The 20,707-nt window shown below is 38.2% G+C and overlaps 3 protein-coding genes across 3 annotated transcripts in view; all 3 read right to left on the bottom strand.

Annotated features, from left to right (window-relative positions):
- Positions 1–7,213: 7,213 nt before the first annotated feature.
- Positions 7,214–11,574, bottom strand: LOC108052805 (glucose dehydrogenase [FAD, quinone]). The gene is made up of 4 exons (XM_017135300.2): positions 11,477–11,574; positions 8,415–9,626; positions 8,057–8,343; positions 7,214–7,788 (listed from the first exon to the last, which is right to left on the bottom strand). Exons 2-4 carry the CDS (start codon positions 9,616–9,618, stop codon positions 7,420–7,422), a joined length of 1,860 nt encoding a protein of 619 aa, XP_016990789.2. The 5' UTR covers positions 9,619–9,626; positions 11,477–11,574; the 3' UTR covers positions 7,214–7,419.
- Positions 11,575–14,227: 2,653 nt separating this feature from the next.
- LOC108052807 overlaps positions 14,228–20,707 on the bottom strand; it is a 20,181-nt gene continuing 13,701 nt past the window's right edge. Inside the window, exon 3 of the mRNA XM_044459154.1 lies at positions 14,228–15,910. Within this exon, the coding sequence (XP_044315089.1) occupies positions 15,303–15,910 (608 nt within the window). The 3' untranslated portion in view covers positions 14,228–15,302. The remainder of the gene's footprint in view (positions 15,911–20,707) is intronic.
- LOC108052806 (protein CROWDED NUCLEI 3) lies at positions 17,361–18,555 on the bottom strand. The gene has a single exon (XM_017135301.2). The coding sequence runs from the start codon at positions 18,499–18,501 to the stop codon at positions 17,470–17,472; it is 1,032 nt and encodes a 343-aa protein (XP_016990790.2). The 5' UTR covers positions 18,502–18,555; the 3' UTR covers positions 17,361–17,469.

Genomic DNA, 20,707 nt, shown 5'->3' with positions numbered 1-20,707 from the left:
CCGCATTGCTAAAAGTGCGCCAGTTTTTCCCGGAGGCCCGAGGCACTGGTTTTCTGGGTTGTTGACAGCGGCGTCTGTTTGAACATCCAAGTGGAGTGGGTCAGACAATGGACTCCAAAGGATGTTATATTGCTTTGGCCCAGAGTTGAGCAAAACAAAAATGTAGAAAACGCAGCATCATCGTATTTAGGTCAGTGTTGGCCTTGCTAGTATATACAATTTTAAACATTCATTTTATTTCGATCTCCTGAATTTTAAAACTTAAGAAAACAAAAGCCTCTTATATATAAGCTTTTATAGGAATATATTTTCGATGTTTATGGCTTGAGATTGGTTCTACTTAAATCTACGAATGATAATTACAAGCTAATAAAACAATTATTACCTTATTTGCTCTATTAAAGGAAAATTATTTTCTTTAGTAGGTAATATGTACATCGAGCATGGTTAAAAAGATTTTATATATATTTTCCACTCAACGGAATGGAAAATACTGCCTTCTTAATGAAATTGTTGGCATACCCTTACGGTCGCTTACAGCTTTTGTAAGCCAATTAGTATTCACTGACTGCCTCTTCACGAAATGCTTCAACTTTATTTTGCATATTTAATTACAGCCTTCAGGTAAATGATTTTCATTTATTCGCGCTAAAACTTAACAACTTTGAACACTGAATCCCTTTCAAGGCATCTTAACTAATTCGCAATCCTCTTTCATCTCGAGTGCTACATATTGGCACCTCATTTGTATGCGAGTCGAATAAAATTTCATAATTTTACAGCACTTTGCTTTTACTTTCGCTGATTGGGCGACGTTCTCTTAACTGATCGCTGTAGGCCTTGTGTCACTTTCATTTATTGATTGTTAAGTCGCAGAACCAAATTGATTAGATGAGTGGGGTAAATTTAAAGTTTAAAATAACTTTAAGTGACTTTGACATTTCCATTTTCTTGATGGGTACTTGAGCTATCTCAAAGTTTTACCGAAAAAAGAAATTCGCTCTAACACATCATCATCGTAAGAATATGTAAGGACCTCGTTACCGTTTCGCATAAAAAGTGCCAAATGTTGGGGCATTAAAATGTAATTAGGATGCCAGCACAAACACGAACTGGCATTAAGTGCGACAAAATATTTATGGCTGCTCAGGAATCTGGAGGTGAAATATCCTTTCTCTGCGGCGATTATTTACGACCACATGAGCCTCACTTAGCAGCAGGCACTTATTGTCGCATTTACCTGTCGGGCACAACTGCACATGACTGACTAATTGGGCAAATTAAATATTGAATCAGTTAAATGGTTTTAATTGGAACAGCAAATCATTAGACATCGCGAGCAATTAGGTGTCGGTAATATTTATGCACTAATTATTTTAATACACCTTAACTTAATTGAAAGAAATCCAAAGTAAAATACTTTAATAAATACTAATTTATAACTTTTAAGACACAAATCTTTAATGTATTTCCCATATAATACAAAGATGATATTGGTCAGTTTCTGGTCGAACATATATTTTTTTAACCAAACGGTAGAACATCGCAATCCGTTTCACAAACAAATTAGGTTTTACACCTGGCTTATTTACCTATTTATTGGCCCATTTGATTTTCAAACCATTCGCTTATTTGCTTGTCGGTTTTCCTGATTTTCCATTTCCTCGCATGCTCATTGCTAATTTCCTGGATGTGCTTTTCGACCATCTAATTGTGCGTGGTTGAGTCAATAGTCAAATCCGCATTGAACGTACCTGGGCCTATTGACCCCTATAAAATACACCTGATAATGACAGCACAAAGAATTAGTTCGGGAATTGGTCTTCGCATTTTCAAAAGACCTTTGTTTAGCTGAGTCAATGAACAATTGAAATCATTAAATGCGATTAACAGAAGTTGTTTTTTTTAAGTAAACTTTAAAGAATGTTATCTATGTACGAAAAGAGATATCTTTTCATTTAAAGTCTTTCCTGACTAGAGTGTTAGATAAATACATTTTACTTTAGTGCCTTAGATATCTCTCCCAGAAACCGCACTTTGGTGATGAAAGGTGAAAAAGGTATGGAAGTTGGTCCCATTTCAGGCTCGACCTCAACAAAAAAAGCTGCATTTGCATCTGAAAATTAATGAAAAGCCGCCGACCGACGAGTCAACAAAGGGCCTACAAGGGTTATTGCCACCTGGGTCCAAATAAAACCAGGACGAAATTGGGCACGTGCTCGTGAGTTGTGGCCACCTTAAACATGCACCCGAAATCCCTAATTTAAAATACGGCAAGCAAATATTAGCTTTTCCCTCCCATGTCAGCAACTGGAATTGAAAGTTGAATAATAGGAGGAGAATTTGGGATTTGACGGCTTTAAATGTTTTTTAGGCCCAAGCTTTAGGTAAAGCTGAATATTAAATCAGGGTGAAACCGAATACTGGCTTGTTCAATATGAATTAATTATTATTTAACGACCTTAGAACTTAATTTAATAAATTTTTATTTGTTCAGGATGCGAGAAGCCACACAATAAATGAGCGATTACTTTTTCTGCACAATTGAAAGGAACTTGAAGGTTTTCAGATACAGAAGCTATTCCTACTTATTTCGGTGTTTCTGTTAATTTACTTTCTACAAATTTTCGCACACTTCTCAATAAAAGCAGGCCATAACAATGAGTTAGCCATAAATTATTTCGCCAAATGTGCTATGTCCGAATGGCAACCATCCAATTTGCAAATATGGACACCCGGGACGAATTAAACGGGAAATTACCATTTATATTGCGTTAAGTTCACACCAAAAGCGGAACGTTGAATGCACCAGAGTCAGACGATGATATTGACCAATTTGCCACATGTCGGCCTATTAATTCTGTTAAATGTTCTCTAATTGGCCAAACGAGTGAGATTGAAACGCTGTTAATCACCCCAAATCTGCGCAAGCAAATCATATGTTTATTATCATGTGCTCAGTGGGCTTTGGCATTTATTAGCCACGAAAAGCAGTCATAAATAATTCAAAAGTAATCCCAGACTCACATTTTTTTACGTAGTTAATAAATTTTACCATTAAAAGTACTGGAAATATGCGTACGTGTCTGCGGAAAATCCCTTTTTGAGGGTGGCAAATACTCGAGGGAGTCACTGCATTAGCTGAGTTAAAAAACTCAACAATAAAATAACGTGATATCCGCAGAGGATAGCATAATGTTTGGGCTTTGATTTATGGCCTGAAATCCGATGCCACAATTTGCTGACGCCGCTTAAATGTGATATTTTGAAAGCATGTTTTGCGTTTTGCCAAAAAAGATAAAAGCCTCAAGCTTTGCGCAGAATGGGTTAAGTCCTAAAAGGTTTTTCATTTATGAATTAGATTAAATATACGTTATCATTTTTGCTTTGCTTGTTATATTGCTCACAGTTTTAATTAGTTAATTGCTCTCACGTCTTTACAGTCTCAAAGAACATTTTTTTAATTTAATCAACGTCATTCCATAGAGATTTAAGAATGCCAAAGTTAGGGCAATCACTCAATCAGCCAGTTTGTACAAGCCAAACAACTCGGTCTTTTTTGTTGTCCTTTCAATCAAACTTTTTGTCAAACAGTATGTTCCTTGATGTGGCCGTCAGGAGCAAAAACTTTTTGCCAACGCATCACTAGAATGTTTGTCATTTCTCCTTTCAGGTGCCTGTCATTTCGACAGCTAAAAGGGTAAGATGGTTTTAAAATAAAAGTTAACCCAGAAAAAAACTACATATTTTTAGAGCAGAAAATCTGTAACATCGTAAAAAAGTCGTAGTATAAGAGCTGAAACATTACTATTGTTTCAATAATGTACGGTCTCCAATTAAATTATTGTGTTTTCCTATAAAGCAAAGGAGACTACTTTTTGTCCATTATACTGACTTTATTTGAAATCGATACAAGCAGCAGTGTTCTCATCTAATATTTTATTTATTTCAAACCTTTCACACAGCCTCGAGTCTCAAGAAGGCCTCCTTCAACTTTGACTTTTTCTGCCACTGCTCTCTTCGCCTTTTTATGGCTCCGTTTTTTATTGCTAGCCATTACTTGAATATTCCGGTAGCCTGGTTAGTGCCAGCTTCGATTTCACTCCGTATTTCTGTCAAGGAAATCGATGAGGGAGCCAGGAGAAGGCAGTGAGTTGCTTTTGTTTCAGCCAGACAAGGACATTTCTGGGCCGGGCTTCGAGTTCAACGCTCGCCATTAACCGCTGCCAGTCTTAGGCGGCGTGGCATTAATGTTTTTCAATTATTTTTATTGGCTTATCATAAATTATAACGCCCTCCTGGCCTAGGCTGCCATATTTTTTGAGCACTTACCGCCTTGACGTGTACTTTGCGAAATGACTTTAACTTGGAATGCCTCGTAAACTCGCCAAAATTCCGCAGGCATTGACATCAACATATGTTAGGCCGATTTCCTCTGAAATCTGGAAAAACTTTCTACGAAAGTGCGAAAAGTTTTACTTGCTTGAGTCACATTTATTATAATAGCACATAACTTTGACTGTGATTTGGTTATGAAAAAACTCCTTTAAACAATTCACCCATTTAGTCACTATCACAAATTGAAAAGACTTTCTTTATTAATTATACCTTAATGCAATTAGTCGCTACATGCCGCAACTCGGTTACAAAAGTTTCGTTTTTGCTTCTTGTGCGCATTTAATTATAACACCAGGAACCCTTTTGGTTTTTTCAAGGACTTCTCCTGTTGCAAGTGCAATTTCCGTGCTAAATATTTGCACACAAAAGCAGGAAACTTTTATCCAACTTTTCTTTTCCTTCTGGTGGTTTTTCTCTGGCCCAAGTTTTTCCTCTCCTCCAAGAGAAACATTTTTAAAGTACCTACTAAGCCGGAACGTTGTATCCCCTTTCATTAAGCCTTTGACTGGTCAGTTTCTCAGACCTCACTGGCCGCATTTAATTTTTTCAGCCAACTTTACAACTCTGCTCAGTTTCCGTTGCATTCTTCGAGGGCTTCGAGCACTTTTGCAAATAAGCCGTGCATAAAGTAAAAGAAAATGTTGCAAAACAAAGTTTTAAAACTATTAGAGGATAGGTTGAGCTGGTGAATTTTTATTTAAAGATTATCTAAAATGAGTGTTAAGAGGGCTATTGATTTCAATAAGTGGGGAGTTTATTTTTAATAGGTATGATCATTAATAATCGCTGCCTCCGGCATTTAATAATTTAATCAATATCGTTTTGAGTCCAGAAGAAGAAAAGGCATTTAAAATGAAAAAGCTCTGTTTTTAAATATATATAAAAGTAATACCATTATTATTAGTAATACATTATTTTTTTCTTTCATAAATAAAACCATATCGAATAATTGGATACCTACAGGGGTTTTTATTTATATTATTGATTTCTTTTTAAACTTTTTAAAGCTGCAGGCATTTAAGGAAACCAAAAATTTACATATAAAATCCAACCATAGACAAGATGCCCCTGATTGCACAGTTCATGGAGCATGGTATTCTATGACCCATTCAGTCGCCTTCTCACGTCGTAAGATTCCTAATTAGATCAGTCAAGGGAGATAGTGCAAAACTCAGTGAGCTGCTTTGCATGCAACCCTCTTCATTTAAGTGCAACATTTTCCAGTCTTATCGTTCCGTTGCTCCACTTGAGTGACATCCGTTTTGCCCTCTTTTTCCAGCTTCAGCTGAAAAACAAGATAAGAAACATATACTTTAAATGACCCCCAACTTTAAGTGGCTTCAGGTAAAAGAAAAAATACAAAATAAAAAAATTCCGTTTAAATGACATTTTTTCCATACTGTTGTGATTTTTCAATTACCAAACCAATTGTGCAATTTCATGGAGATACCAATTTCATTATTGACCCCATTATTTTCGAAATCAATTAGCTCGCAAACGGCAGTGAGCCAAGGGCGTAATTGGACTATTTTGTGGCTGACAGCGTATATTGGGAATCTGAGCTCCAAAATGTCGCATTGTTGACCTATGACCACAGGCATTGGCATCCACGTAATTTGAATAGAGAGGCGGATGGCAGCGACAGACATCCTGGTCCGCACCCGCAGAAATATTTCACCGCAAATACGCCAAAATCTTGCCCACACCCACGCTCAATAAATCCACTTTGTTAAAGAGGACTTAAATATTTAAGTAATGCCAATCAGTCGATTCAAGGGCGTGGTGGAATTTAGATTGTAAGCTTTTACTTTTTATTCCTAAAATATTTAAGCAACAAATACTTTTCGTTAAAGGCTAACAAATACTTCAGAAGAATATTAGGAAGAAAACTCGTAACAACTATCTGGAAAATGGCTAACAAAATTCGATTCTTAACATACACTTTTTTCTTGCTTTTCTGTTGTCTATTTGGTGATAGAATTCAAAAGGCAGAAATAAAGATTTTAATTAAAAAAATAATACAAACTTCAAATAAATCTAAATAGCTTTTAAATTTTAAAGCTCAGTATTATTATATCCAAGAATAACTGAGTCTTAAGGGTTATTTCCACCTTTGCTTTTAATATTTAATTAATCCTATTCCACATACGCCACGTGGCCATGGCCTTACATACAAGAAGTGACCAGACAAAGTGGGTTAACTTTATGGCCGGGCTAAGGAACCTCTAAAACGCAACGGTTGCTAGGCGGGAGCTTTGTCTCTGTTTCCAAGGAGAGGGGGGTCAGCAATTACCCGGCGAGCGGTCATTAAAAACAATCCTCAACGGAGCACGCAAAGCCATTGGTATTAGCCTCCATCTGGGTCCCATGTGAACTCAAATATGCCTGTGCGTGACACTGCTTATTTTGGTAACAGCAGAAGCTAAATTTAGGGTTAGTCTTAGCCAGAAAGAATTTAACCACTTTTCTAAGTATTTTATATTAAGGTTTTAACCTGTATTTTTGTTAACTTACAAAATTCGTTGCTATACGTAAGCTTAAAAAACGTAAAACACGCCATCTACAACGTTTATTTGAAGAAGCGCCACTGTATACGCTTCACTCTTAAACGTATTTTATTACATAAATCTGCAAAAGCTTCAAGCTCGAAAAAACAGAAGGTGGCTGCTACAAAAACATATAAGCTCAAAGTTTGTAAAAGCTTACAGTCTTGGCGCAAGATTTCAAAAGTAAATCAATATTCATATTTAATAAGCTCTTTGCTTTATTTAATTCAGCTTAAAAAAAAAACGTTTTTTTTAATTTAATTTAATTTAATTTAAGGCAGACAAAATTATGATATAGCTTAATAAAGATTTATAAAACTTAATAAATATTCATTTTTATCACCAATCACAACTCATAATACAAAGCATTAAAAGATACCCCAAAGAACATTTTAAATTTAGCTTAACTATCACATGAGAACTTAACCTAATGACAACAGCGACAACTAAATAATAAATAACGTGCTTAATAGATTTAGGAATTCAAGGGAGTGGTCCTCATTCGCCAGGCATCCTTGACCATATCCGACGCTTTTTCAGCGACCATGATCACAATGGCATTGGTGTGGCCAGCTGGAACATTAGGGAGCACCGAGGCATCCACAACACGTAGTCCGCGGATGCCGTGGACCCTCAGTTGGGCATCCACCACGGAAGTTTCATCCGCGGCGGGACCCATCTTACATGTGCCCGATTGGTGCTGCAAACTGGATCCATACCTTCGCAGACAGCACCTCCAGTACTCTTCGCTGGCAAACTTCAGGTGCTCACAGCCCGGAAAGGGACGGTCATGGAAACGAGTGCCCATCTTCACCATGGGCTTGGATCGGGCAAGTTGGAGGATCTGGAAAATGGGAACAAGAAAGGTATATTAATCATCTTTAGCACGGGAGAAACAAAGTGAAAAATTAGTAGAATAATAAATAAATTTTGCAGTTTTTACCTTAATTGAAATAAATATCTTAAATTCTAATACATTAAAAAAGAGAACTAAAGAAAAAAAAGAAAAAAGTCTTTGGAAAAACGAAAAACTTTTATGTTTACCATTTAATTTCTGTTGTCTGTAATTATTTTCCTAAATTAGATTTTATTTTAAATATAAATATACCTACCATTTCAATTCCCTCGATCATGGCCCTCACATCGTCGGGATGCTGCATGAAATTGGGTTCCATTCGTGGCCAGTGAAAGGGATTACGGCTGCGCAGCGAAATGCGTCCCCGACTTTTGGGACGCAGGAGCACCGGAACCAGACCAAAGGTTTCCTTGTCCTGCAGATCCCCAAACATGGTGTCGTAGAACTCATCAGTGATGCCTAGTAAATTTCGCATAGTGCCAAATCGATCGCCACTTAAGGATCCTGCCCCTAACACCAGTTCCATGTCCGTATAGTCCTTGGCTGATGGTTAAAAATGATAAAGGGACTTAATAAGAGTTCCAACTTATGTTCAACTCACGATGAAGTCTTACCAAAACTGGAGCTGGGAGTTCTTACAAAAGCGAATGCCTCTGCTCCACCGGGAATGGTGTACGGTCCCTGTCCCGCAAATATGTACCGAAAGATGTCCGAGGGATTCAGCAAACGGGCATCGTTAACCGTCGAATCGTTTACAACGAACACCAGACCATTAAGTGTTATGTGATCCTGAAGATTGAAGCCCACTGGGAGATCCTGCACCACTGTGATGTTGTGCTCCTTTAGGTGATCCGCCGGTCCCACTCCGGATAACATGAGGAGTTGAGGACTGGCGATGGTTCCAGCGGATAGGATCACCTCCTTTCGGGCTCGAACCACAAATCTCTGACGTTGCTTTACGAACTCCACTCCAGTGGCTGTTTTAGTGACCGGATCGATGATCAGTCGGGTCACCCAGCTCTTCATGGAGATGTGCAGGTTCTTGCGCCGAACTATTGGCTGTATGAAGGCCTTGCCAGTGCTGCATCGCCTGCCATTTCGAATGGTGGCCTGAGACCTCGCGAAACCCATCAAATGCTCTCCATTCGGATCCGTGATATCGTAACCCATATCCCTGCCGGATTTCAGGAAGGCCTTCAGCAGCTGTGACCTATAGTCCGTATACTGCACATCCAGCGGTCCATTGCGACCATGATAGGGTGATTTATACAGCTCAGGGATTCCAATTCGCTCGGATTTCCGAAAATAGGGCAGCACTTCATCATAGGACCAGCCTGAGTTATTGGCCGCCGCCCACTCATCATAATCCCTGCGATGACCGCGAGTATACAGCATAAAGTTGATCAGACTCGTACCACCCACGCCACGCCCCTTTGGCCAGTTACAAACGCCGCCCTTTAATCCTTGGCAGGCGTTTTCCGTGGGTTCGGCTTTGTAGCCCCAGTTGTAACGTGTCATTTGGGTGAGAGCTGCTGTCAGTGGAACATCGCTGATGAAGGTTTCCTGATCTCCGGCCTCCAGGAGCAAAACACTGACCGATGTAATCTCACTCAGCCGATTGGCCATCACACAACCCGCACTGCCAGCTCCCACAATAATGAAGTCATATTCCGGCAAAAATCGTGTGGTGTCGGGAATCCGATTGTTCAGCAACGTAGTCTCGAAATCACGGGCCAAGTCCACCAAAAGTTGGCACCTTGTGGCTTGAAGGTAACACAGACAGAGAAGCAGTACTCCAAAAAATTTCATCTTGACCATATATTAATCTGCAAAAATAATTTGACAATTAATATTTCCAATAAATTATATTCAAATGCGGTTCCTACTTAGAAGATTAGTTGCGTGTTTAGCTAGAGGCTGGTCATAAAATTGTAAACAACACCAGAATATGCGGAAATGTTTTTACTTGCTCAAAAAATTGCATCTTTTTGTATGCTGTTAAAATTTCTATTGGCCTTTAGATTTATTTTTGTCATTATTTATGTTTTCACAGTTATTTATGCCCATTATTCATATTTATTTTTATTTCTATAGTGACATTTAATGTATTTTTTTAAAAAACTTCAACTGCGACGTTAAGAACTTTAGGACTAATCATTTGAATTTATTAAAATTTCCGTAAATATTGAACAAAAGAAACTCTCTGAGGAATCCAGAACTCTTGATTAGCAGCTGCTCGCAAATTGCAGCAGCCTTGAGAACGATTTCACTTTTTCCCTTTTTTCTGTTCTGAGTTATATTTACGCTCGATCGACTTCGGTACGTCCCGAACGCGTTTTGAGCTCAAGTTCAACAGGTTTTGGGGTTACAAGAAAACGAGAAAATCAAAAGTGCCAATAAAAATAATGACTTTGCAAAAGGATTGAAATTAAGTTAATGCTAGCCAACCGGTTCGTGGTCAAAACAAAACCAATATGAAGAAGAAACCAAATCAAAGCAAACATTGCAAATAAAATCAAAATAAATCGATCGCGGAGACGAAACAAATATTTAAGCGTTGACCCATAAACCGCACGCGGATGCTCACAAAACAAAAACAGTATTGCCAAAAAAAAATACAAAAAAAAATTATTCGAAATTAAATTACTTTAAGTTGTGGGCGCCAAATGTTTTTTTATGCAAATTATCTCAGTTTTGGGTTTTTCGAAACGCCGACAAAAATTGCACAAATGTTAATAAATCATTTCAATTAACCTCAATAAAGCCGGCGAGTAGTTCAATGAGTTGATACAGTAGCCAAGTCGAAACCTGATTCAACGATCCACGATATACACTGTATAAAATAGAAATACCTCGGCTTTGTCTTCGCCCAGTTAAGTTCTATAACTTGGCCATGGCCTTCTAATCGGATTCACTCGATCGGTTTCAGCGATTACAGAACTACTTTAAGCTCGTTTCAGTTTTAGGCCCGCCTTCCGAAGGGCGTTGCATTCATTAAGGTTCTGGTTATCTACCCCATGCCTATCAATGCGGGTCATTAAACCGAGCTTAATTGGGTGAGACGTGCCGCCTGAAGATCTCGATAACTATAACATGAAATTTGTTAAATCCGATTTGAAACTTAATGACTTATGAGTAACAGAGTGGCCTATTAACATGGATTAACACATTGCGGTTGCGTTGCCCAAAAATTATCTTTGCAGAAATCATCAGACTAATAAAGATGATAATAATGTAATATATTGCTTATAAATGACAGCAATTTGTTAACATTTGTATACAATTTTTTGGCAAGTCCAAATATACATTAAAAATTTGTTTTTAATTATCAAGAAACGGTATGTATTTACACTAAAAATTAACCACTGTAATAAATAAAATAGAATAACTTGAAAAATCCAAAGGGTGAAAATCTATTCCCCTTTAAGCCACAGCATATACGTATGCATTTCATTAGCCAAAAACCGCAGAACTGCATTTTTTGCTCGCCTAGCAACTTGACTAGTTCTCAACAAGAGCAACTTGCCAAATGTATATAGAGTTTACGTCAACCGACCAGATAGGAGCACACAAACGCACCGTGGAACAAAAATTGTCTCAAATAGTATTGTGAAATTCTAAACACGTTTACCAATGCACAATCCATGCAAAACACTTGCCGATAGAATGCACTTACGAAATGATCTGTACGAAAATAGGCCACTTGTATAGACAAATACTCCAAATCGATTCACCGATGTATTTTTAAAGAGCGCATGCGCGCCCGCTGATGTCCGGCGCTTAAATGAAACGTCGCTGCCCGGCCTGCAACGTTGAAGCCTATGCGAGATAAAGTAAAAAAAAAGTTAAAAACTCAGCTAACAACACGGGTAGCTACCGGGCTAGTCGGTCAACGCGCTACGTTCGGGCGATCACGAAAAAAGATACAAGATACATTTGTGCGCCGCTCCACGATGGACCATCATTTTTCAAGTTCATCGGGTGAACTTGCAAATTTTTGGCCATTTTACGAGCTATTTTTGGGGAATTTGCTGCATATTGATTAGCACCCCGCAGATCGCTGTAAAGCCTAATCGAACCGAACAAGTGGATGGGTGATCAGCGATTTGTCGCCGACTGATTAGCGCGGAGGTGCGAAAGATCAAGTAGGTTGAATTAAAGTGCTTCCGCTGTTTACTGTTTTCGATTTTTGAATTATTATTGGAACTACAATAATGGAACAAGTCATTGGACTGCTTTTGAAGTTCAATGTCAAGATTGGAGTGACGCTTTTCCGGCTTCACAGATGACCTTACCAGATCGCTTGGGTTACATGAGCCCGAAGATCATAAAGATGGCATTCAGCGGATTACAAACGCTTGACCCAGACTCATTTGCATACGAACAACAGCCAAATCGTTTCTTTAATGGGCAACTGAACAAATTTTTTGGCTCTAGCTCGCCCGATTTCGCAGATACTTTCACAATACACATTTTTCTCTAAATTTTGGCGATTTCGGTGAATCGCAAAAAACAAACTGACCTTGAGTACAAGACATGTTTGGTGGCTGGATATTTCTTTTAATAGCCACAATCCCAACAAAACGGTTTAAATGCATTTTACAGTGATTTATTTGATATTTGCCCAGCTTTTATGCACATTCATTTGGCATGACTTGGCAACAATCAAATAGCCCGGCTCATACACTTCTACGAGTTAGGAGCACATACTCCACAATAGTGGTCAACCCACTCACTTCGAGACCTGATAATTGATTAAAGATCAAAAGCTGAAAACAATGCAACTTGCTAATTAAATTTTAACTACTAAACAAAAGCTGGGCTGGTTTTTCCAAAAGGTGATAGCTGACCCAGAGCAGAAAATGAGACTGCATAATTTCTGTAGCCTAATTGAGATGTGTTTTGAAAAAGTACAGCAGTATTTCCTCTTAAGTCTTAAATATTTAAATAGCCAAAGCTATGGGCCTAAATGTAGAATCTTTTCCGAGCCAGAATGATCATGAGAATTAGAACAAGGCCACTAGCAAAGCTAAATATGAATTACTTTATTTATTCCGCAAATATTATAAGAACCTTCTTATAATAAGCACAATGTAACCTATTAAGTGTTTGCTAACGAATTTGCATTCTACATACTCATTTTACAAATTAGCAAGCTCAAGTAATTTCCAATGTCATCGGCTAGTGTTAAAATTGGCTCGAGCAAACAAGCAAAACAAATGCATCTTTCGCAGTAAAACTGATGTCAGTGTGAATATTATTTATAGGCCACTTCAAGTGACTCAACCCTAATAATATAAATTTTAAGTACTTAGACAAACGCGCCCCGAAACACTTGATAAACGACCTTGCCAAGGTAAACAGCAAAGCGATCTGGTTTGAAACACAATTGTGAGGCGATTTAGTTCGCTGCAGCCAAAAAAAGAAACGGTGGCAGTTCAGACGGATATCAAATAATACAAATTAGCAAATACTAATCCAAATAACGCCATCAAAATAAACACAAATCAGCGGTTTCTGCACCGTTGGCCGGGGGTAATAAAACCTCTTCAGTGTCAAGTGGGCCGGGTCGCAGGCACTTGTGCCCCATAAATCACGTGTCTCAAACAGATGAAGACGTGACCAGAGTGCGTAAAAAACCCAATAAAACAATATAATGCCTGTAAACTAACAATAATAATAGCCTCCGTGATTGAGCACCCACAATGCCATAAGCGCAGCACGATGATTGACCAACGTCACAAGCGTTTTGGTACAATTATGGTTACGCATCTGAGGGCTGAAATTGAGCTGAGTACTTCTTTGAGTGTCAAGTGTGCGGTCAAAAATAAAAAATAAATGCATAGAGGAGACTTTGCCGACGTGCTGACAAGGGTGTACCATAATAAAAATCCAAAAGCCAAATGACACTCAAAAGGTCTAAACCAGGCTAAGGAGGCCCGACTTAATTGAATGAACTTGAAACAATTGCTGAATAATTTTACTCGGTATTGAATGGATATGCATTACAGCCGGCAATCAGTGGGGTGTTCCGAAAATCTTGCATTCGAATAACCAAATATGTAATAAGGAGAATCCTATAAAAAAATTATGCAAATTAAAGAAGTAGAAACAAAAAAGGGTAAGCAATATTATCCTATACATCAATCAATCACCTTAAGCTAACGTTATTGCAACTTTTTCTTTGTATATATGTGTACTTATCTACAAGTTGGCTACCGTTTTTCAGAACAGCCAGGCTATCATGACCAATTTGATGACAGACTCCATGTCAAATCTGTTCAGGCCGAGACGGTCTTTGAACGCTTTGATTTGGTGTTATTGACACAACCAAAGTACTCGTAGCCACTTAGCCATGACTTGTTTGCTTTACTTCAGGCTTCGAACAAGTCAAGAAACCCCAAAGAAGAAATAAGACAACGATAAGTATGTTTAATTTGTCACTAATTTTATTGATGAAAACTTCTGTGGTGAGTTTGACGATTTGATATTCTTTTAAGTATGTAAAGGGAAAATACCAGTTAAGTTGAGTTCATGTAAAGTTTTAGAATTGAAAAGATTTGCTTTGGAGTTAGATTGTATTTTGGTTTTGCTTTGATTTGCGTTGCTTTGCGGCATTTTGATAATTCCGATATACTCATATACTAGGCATATTCATTGAATTATATCGGTTAATGTACTAATACCGAAAATCAATTACGTATTTGTTTTTGTTTAAACCAATTGCTTTGCACGTCAATCAAGTTTCACTAAAACTATTTGTTGTATAAAGCGAAAAGCGTCGTAGGGTTTCATTGATTATGCCTGGGTTTTTTCTAGATATATGTTTATGTAGATTTATTATTAATTAATTCTTGAGTGTAGAAACTGCAAAACATAAAATGTACTTAACGACTACAGATACACTTTTGGACTTTTTGGATTTATATAAATATTTTATTTTTGTAAATGTTAGCATAGCGATTTCTGTTTTATGTTGTATATTGTAATTGTTAAACTTTGATGCATTTTTTATAAATTTAATCAGTACGATTTATTTCAAACTAAGCCCCTCAAAAATAACTTCCCTGGACGTGGGAAAAAGTTGATTTCGTTTGTTGGAAGTGCTTTGTCGGAGTGGGAATACATAAATTAGAGAAAAAAAAAATATATTAAGCAATGAAAATATTATAACATACAGGCAGCTAAATTATATTTTATTTTAATTTATCTTTTGATATCTCAATTAAAATAATTTGATTTTACATACATTTTCCATGTAAATTTGCATTTTACATGGGCAGCCCATAAGTAGGCAATATTATTTTTAGCGCCCTCCCAATGTTGCAGCATCATGTTGCCAAACCGAGTTTACGATTTGCATACTGCGATTTCATAAATTATCACATAAAAATAATTCTCATGGAATTGAAATAGGTTTTTTAAACTATGCACTCTGTCCCTCGTCCAGATATGGGGCTTTAATTTTTTAGTTTTTCCAGATCAAAGAAAAAACCGCCTGCTTAGTGGCGCAGCAACATGTTGCTGACCTTAGCCTCGGCTTTGGGCGAGATTTTTTCGCGGAACTGGCGGTTTTCCGGATTGGCCAGCACCGAGGCAATGAACTCCGAGGTCTCGAGCTGCAGTTGGGCCAGTCGCTTTTGCAGCAGCTTGTTGCGCTGCACCAACTTGATAGTCTTGATGGCAATGGACAGCAGGCCATCGCTGTTCTGATGATACAGATGCTGCTCCTTTATCGGATCCTGGCTGTACTCGTACCCGCTGTCGGCGTCATCGTCCTCCAAGCGGACTGGCACCTCATCACAGTGTTTGGCCGCAGCCGATCGGTTGTGTTTGTTGCTATATCCACTGGCCGTCGTCGGCTGTAATACTGTCTTGATGTTGCTGACGCCGCTGGAATGTGGCTGTTGCTGCTGGAACTGAATCCTGGCAGTCGAAAAGCTGTCCTCATCTAGCTGCATCCGTTGTTCGGAATCCATCTCCACCTCCGTTTCCACGCCGCTGCTGGTGTCCGTGGAGGAGGACGTCAAACGGGCCAGGATGTGCGGCATCTTTCGTTGCAATCTCGCTGGGCGACGGCGACTCGACGAGGTCATTGAACCTTTGGCCACTGCAACGAAAAAAAGGAATCAATGAGGAAGGCACATTTTAATCGTGAACAAATGAAAAGCTGGAAGGTTTGACAGTGACTCAAAATTATTTTTAGTTAGTTCGACTAAAAAATCTTATATTTTTTAAAAGCTTTCAAAAACAATAGATATACAAAAAATAAATAGAAAAATATATTTCTAACCAAAACATTTTTCTGTGATTCAGTTATTTGAAAATTTTGAAATTAATAATATATAAACTATATATATAAAATATATATAAATAATTTAACAATGTTACATAGAGAGCTTTAAAAGTTATCAGAGCATATTTATAAGTCAATTATGGCACATTGTAAGCCAATGGGAGCAAACGAATTATAACAAGTCCAGAGTTAGACTCATTTCCTGAAAGGACAGCACTTTACCTCGCCCGCAGTGCCGTCGAGTGGTCAAGCTCTGAGCTTATTGGGCGGTTGTCAACCGATGTCTCAATCTATTACAACGTCTTGGTATTTTTGCCTCTGTGTGGATTTCTGGTGTTTAAATGTGGGCATCGCGTGTGGGCTAAAAACGTGCCAGCACCAGGGTTAAGCGTTTCGGCGACGACAACGCGTTTCGCATCAATTCGCAATCGCAACGCTCATTTGCAACCATCAGCTGTTACGAGTCGGAAAACACACGGAAAACACTGCCAACAACCCAAAGCTTAATGGGCCTTGCTGATTCATAGAAAAAGAGAGGAACTACGCCGGTTTTGAGATATAATATATTATTATAATAATACACAAAATAATTTTATAGTAATTTGAATTCATTCATTTTAGTTGTGTAGCTATGGTTTATGAAGGAGCTCATCAGAGTTCTGTTGAATGGAATTTTGTATCTTTTCAAAAATATCTAAATAATACATTATGATAAAAGAATATACAAATTAATAATTTAAAAAAAATTTTAAAAATTTAAAATGTTATCTATAAATGTAGGATATTAGGACATTTGTTTTTATTAGTCACTTTCATACATCCTTTGTAGAAATAGTACTAGTTAAACATTATCTTTTCTCCAAGTGCACACATTTCCCCCACAAACACGATTTCAAATCGGCGTTTTCGCGACTGTGTCTATGGTCAGGGTCATGACGCTCCACCTCAAAGTTAACGCTGCACATGGCACTGCACACACCCTGGACGCGCTCGGATCGTGACGGAATCGATTGCGCTCTGTTTTCAGCACCGACTGGGCAAATGCAGCTTACGTGACACCAGTGCGCCAGTGCAGCGAAACGTGAGATTGGTCCGAAGGCGGCAGCCCACTGATTAAAATGGGAGAGTCAGTGAGTTTTCCAAAACACGATGTTGAAATATACAGAATCTAATACATTTATATAATTTATCCTTTAAGTAGTTCTCCCGAGCAAATACAATTTTCTCTTTTATTTCGTTTGAAAATACTTGCTTGAAATACTTATTTTTCTGGTTAAACTTTTTCTAAATTTACTTGTATAGTCTCAAGAACATGTTAAGATTTTATGCTTAGTATATACAATGTAATATATATTTTTGTAAGTCCCTCTAAATTAATTCTGGGTCATCTCGTTGACTTCAAGCTTTATTCGCGATTCCGCGAACTTATGGGATAGACTTGTTGACTCGGCAATAGACATTATAAATTCGGTTGGATTTTCCTGTTTATTCATGCGTGGCTTTTCGAGTAGAGCCATATTTCGGTGCAGTTCTTGGTGCAGTTCACCCATAAACAGAACAAGGTCATTAACCTCCTCGCTAAACTCAAATATTTCGCGTCTCAGGCGGCTTTTGTTAAGATAGGCAGAATTTTTTTTGGCAAATCGGGCGGCATGAACCTTGGCCGTTTTGAGTACTTCGTGCTTGGACATCTTGACGTCGAGCAAATATGTGTGCCGCTCCTTGCAGACCTTCATCTCCTTGGCCACCTCATGGGTCCAAGCGAGCTGCTCCCGAGACTTGGAGATCAGATCCTCCAGTTGCAGTTCCATGCAGCGAAATTGTTCGCGCATTTTATGTATGATTTCGCGAAAGTTTTGATATCTGCAGATCACTTTGTCTATTTCTAATTGAATACAATGGTGGGCTTGGCGAAGGCTCCTTGCTTCCAGTAATTCCTGGCCCTCCAGCGGAATGAATTTGGGCTGTTTGATTGACGATTTTACCTGTGTTTCGGAGTCCCTTTCATTTTCCTCATTTTCCTGCTCCTTGCACTTTATTTGGGCCTTGGTCAGGGTTTCTATCGGATGCTCTTCAGATTTTTCACTGACCTTTTCGCTACTTTCCTTAAACTGACGACTCTTAATGGTAATCTGCATGAGTTCAATTTGTCGGATCAGGCAATCTATATCGTGAACAACCTTCACTGCCTTTTCTGCATCGTCCGTAACATCTTCGGAGATCTCATATAACTCCATTTGCTCCTCCTCTTCGGCATTTGAGAAGCTGACCTCCTCGTCAACATCGAAGATCTCCAGATCGCTCTTTACGCATCTCAAAGTCCGCGTTATGGTATCCATCTGGTTTAACCGCACCTTTGCGCAATCGGGCATCCCTTCCAAACTTTTAACTTCGTCTACTTCCATTGCTGAGCAGGTACTTTATTTCTATTCTGTACTTTAATTTGTATGTGTATTTATTGAAAGGTAATTAAACCTACTAAGATTAAAAGGTAAGGGTGAATTTGGCATTCAAAAAATAGGTAAGATGTGTTTTTCCTGTAAGACAATTTAGTATTTGTATTTTCTTATAGACCTTGCAGATTCGCATGAGTTTCTTCCTTCAACAAAATTAAGTATTGCGCCCCGCCGCTTCTAAATAAGACCGTGACCGAAACTCGTGTTCTTGCAATGTCCATTCATCTCACCTCTGCCCAAGAAATGTGCATCACATGAACATATGTTTTTGCAGCTTTCTTTTCATTGCCAAGCCAAGGCTCATGCACTTGTCTGTTCTTATCTAACTCACTGCAGGTGGTTTTGACTGGGAATTGCATTTCACAGTTGCTACACAGAGGAAAAATGACATTCCTGAATTATCTAAAAAAAAACCTACAAGAAGTTCAAAGATAATGATTTTTAAATAACTTACAAATAAATGACTACTTATAGTAAATTCTGTAATTATTTCGACGAGGTACAAGTTTCTTTGCTTCAGTAGGTCAATGTAATTCGTTTTGCATTATTTTTTATTTTAGATACATTCATTTAAATAGTTAACTTCTCTTCTGTTTAGAATTAAAAACATTTTTAATTTTTTTGTGAATGTTCTTAAGATTTAATTTGTGTCGATTGTGGCCTCGTCATCGCTGTGTAAATGCACGTGCCTCGGTTCATTCTCGGTGAATTGGTCACCGGTGATGGTTGAAAATAAAATTTTAAATGCCTTAAATAAAGGCAGAGGGCGAGGGCAATGGCCAACGTTCCATCCCCCTGGGCCACGCCTACTTCCACAACCCCTCCCCAGAAAAAGCTGTCTAGAGGGAGGAAATCGCGAGGGGGCTTGCACGTGGCCTCGTCACACCCATTTTTATTTTAGACGTGTGTCGGTGTATTTCTTTCGGTTTATTTTTATGTGTTGCTGCAAATTAGCAGGCAGCAACGAGCACAAATAAAAAGTCTACAACGACAGCAACAACAGCGGTGCTTTCAATGAATTCACATTGAAAATGGCACCAATAAAGTCAAAAGCAAAAAAAAAAAGCAAACTTGGCTAAAAGCAAGCGGAGCAAATGTGCAAAACATGTAAATAAAGCCCTGGCAAAAGTGGCACAGTAGCAAAAACAACGATGGAGGTTATGACACACACTTATGTGGAAGACCCGGCCCGACGCCCCTGGTTTCGTTTGCTTGTGAAATATTTCTTGGAAAATATCTAGGTAAATGTTCTTACAATTTCACTTGGCTAATGAGTAATTATTGAGCATCATAGGTGTGAGCTGTGTAACATTTTCTAGGAAAGAAAATTTTAAAGAAACTGATAATTATCTTAGCAACAAATACATCTAAAACATTATCAATTAATTTCAGTTTTATTTCAAATATTTATTTTTTTATGTTATTTTGAACGAGAAAGGAAAGCTAACTTCGGACGGAGCCGAAGGTGATATACCCTTGCAGAATATTCTGTAAATTATATTCTTAATTCTTAATACTCATAAAAAGTCCCAATTTCCTCATTTTAAAAACACCTAAGTTATGGCATTTCCAATCGTTCAGTTATATGGCAGCTATAAGATATAGTCGGCCGATCCTTATGAAATTTGGTATGTCGGAGTGATTGGCCAAAAATAAAACCCATAGAAACTTCTTAACTTTACAAACACCAAAGCTATGGCATTTCCGATCAATCAGTTATATGGCGGCTATAGGATATAGTCGTCCGATCCTTATGAAATTCGGTAGGTCGGATAAATTGGCCAAAAATAAAAAGCTCATAGAAAATCCCTACTTCCTAACTTTAAAAACATCAAAGTTATGGCTTTTCCGAACGTTCAGCTATATGATATAGTCGCCCGATCCGGCTCGTTCCGATTTATATACTACCTGCAATGGAAAGACAACTTTTGGGAAAGTTTCAAGCAGATAGCTTTAAAACTGAGGGACTAGTTTGCGTAGAAACGGACGGGCGGACGGACAGACGGACATGGCTAGATCGACTCTCGTGGTGATGCTGATCAAGAATATATATACTTTATAGGGTCGAAAATGTCTCCTTCTCTGCGTTGCAAACGTTTGACTGAAATTATAATACCCTCTGCAAGGGTATAAAAAGCCCAATAAAATACTCTAC

The sequence above is a fragment of the Drosophila rhopaloa genome, unplaced genomic scaffold (genome assembly GCF_018152115.1).
Source record: "Drosophila rhopaloa isolate 14029-0021.01 unplaced genomic scaffold, ASM1815211v1 contig_178, whole genome shotgun sequence".
Lineage (NCBI taxonomy): Eukaryota > Metazoa > Arthropoda > Insecta > Diptera > Drosophilidae > Drosophila > Drosophila rhopaloa.
This window is presented reverse-complemented; position numbering and strand designations above follow the sequence as displayed.

Excerpts from the sequence above, each read along its gene's own strand:
- LOC108052805 (XM_017135300.2), bottom strand. The coding sequence starts at position 9,618 with ATGGTCAAGATGAAATTTTTTGGAGTACTGCTTCTCTGTCTGTGTTAC. Across the intron at positions 8,344-8,414 it reads AACTCCCAGCTCCAGTTTTG|CCAAGGACTATACGGACATG; the intron begins GTAAGACTTCAT and ends TTTAACCATCAG. Across the intron at positions 7,789-8,056 it reads TGATCGAGGGAATTGAAATG|ATCCTCCAACTTGCCCGATC; the intron begins GTAGGTATATTT and ends CCCATTTTCCAG.
- LOC108052806 (XM_017135301.2), bottom strand. The coding sequence starts at position 18,501 with ATGGAAGTAGACGAAGTTAAAAGTTTGGAAGGGATGCCCGATTGCGCA.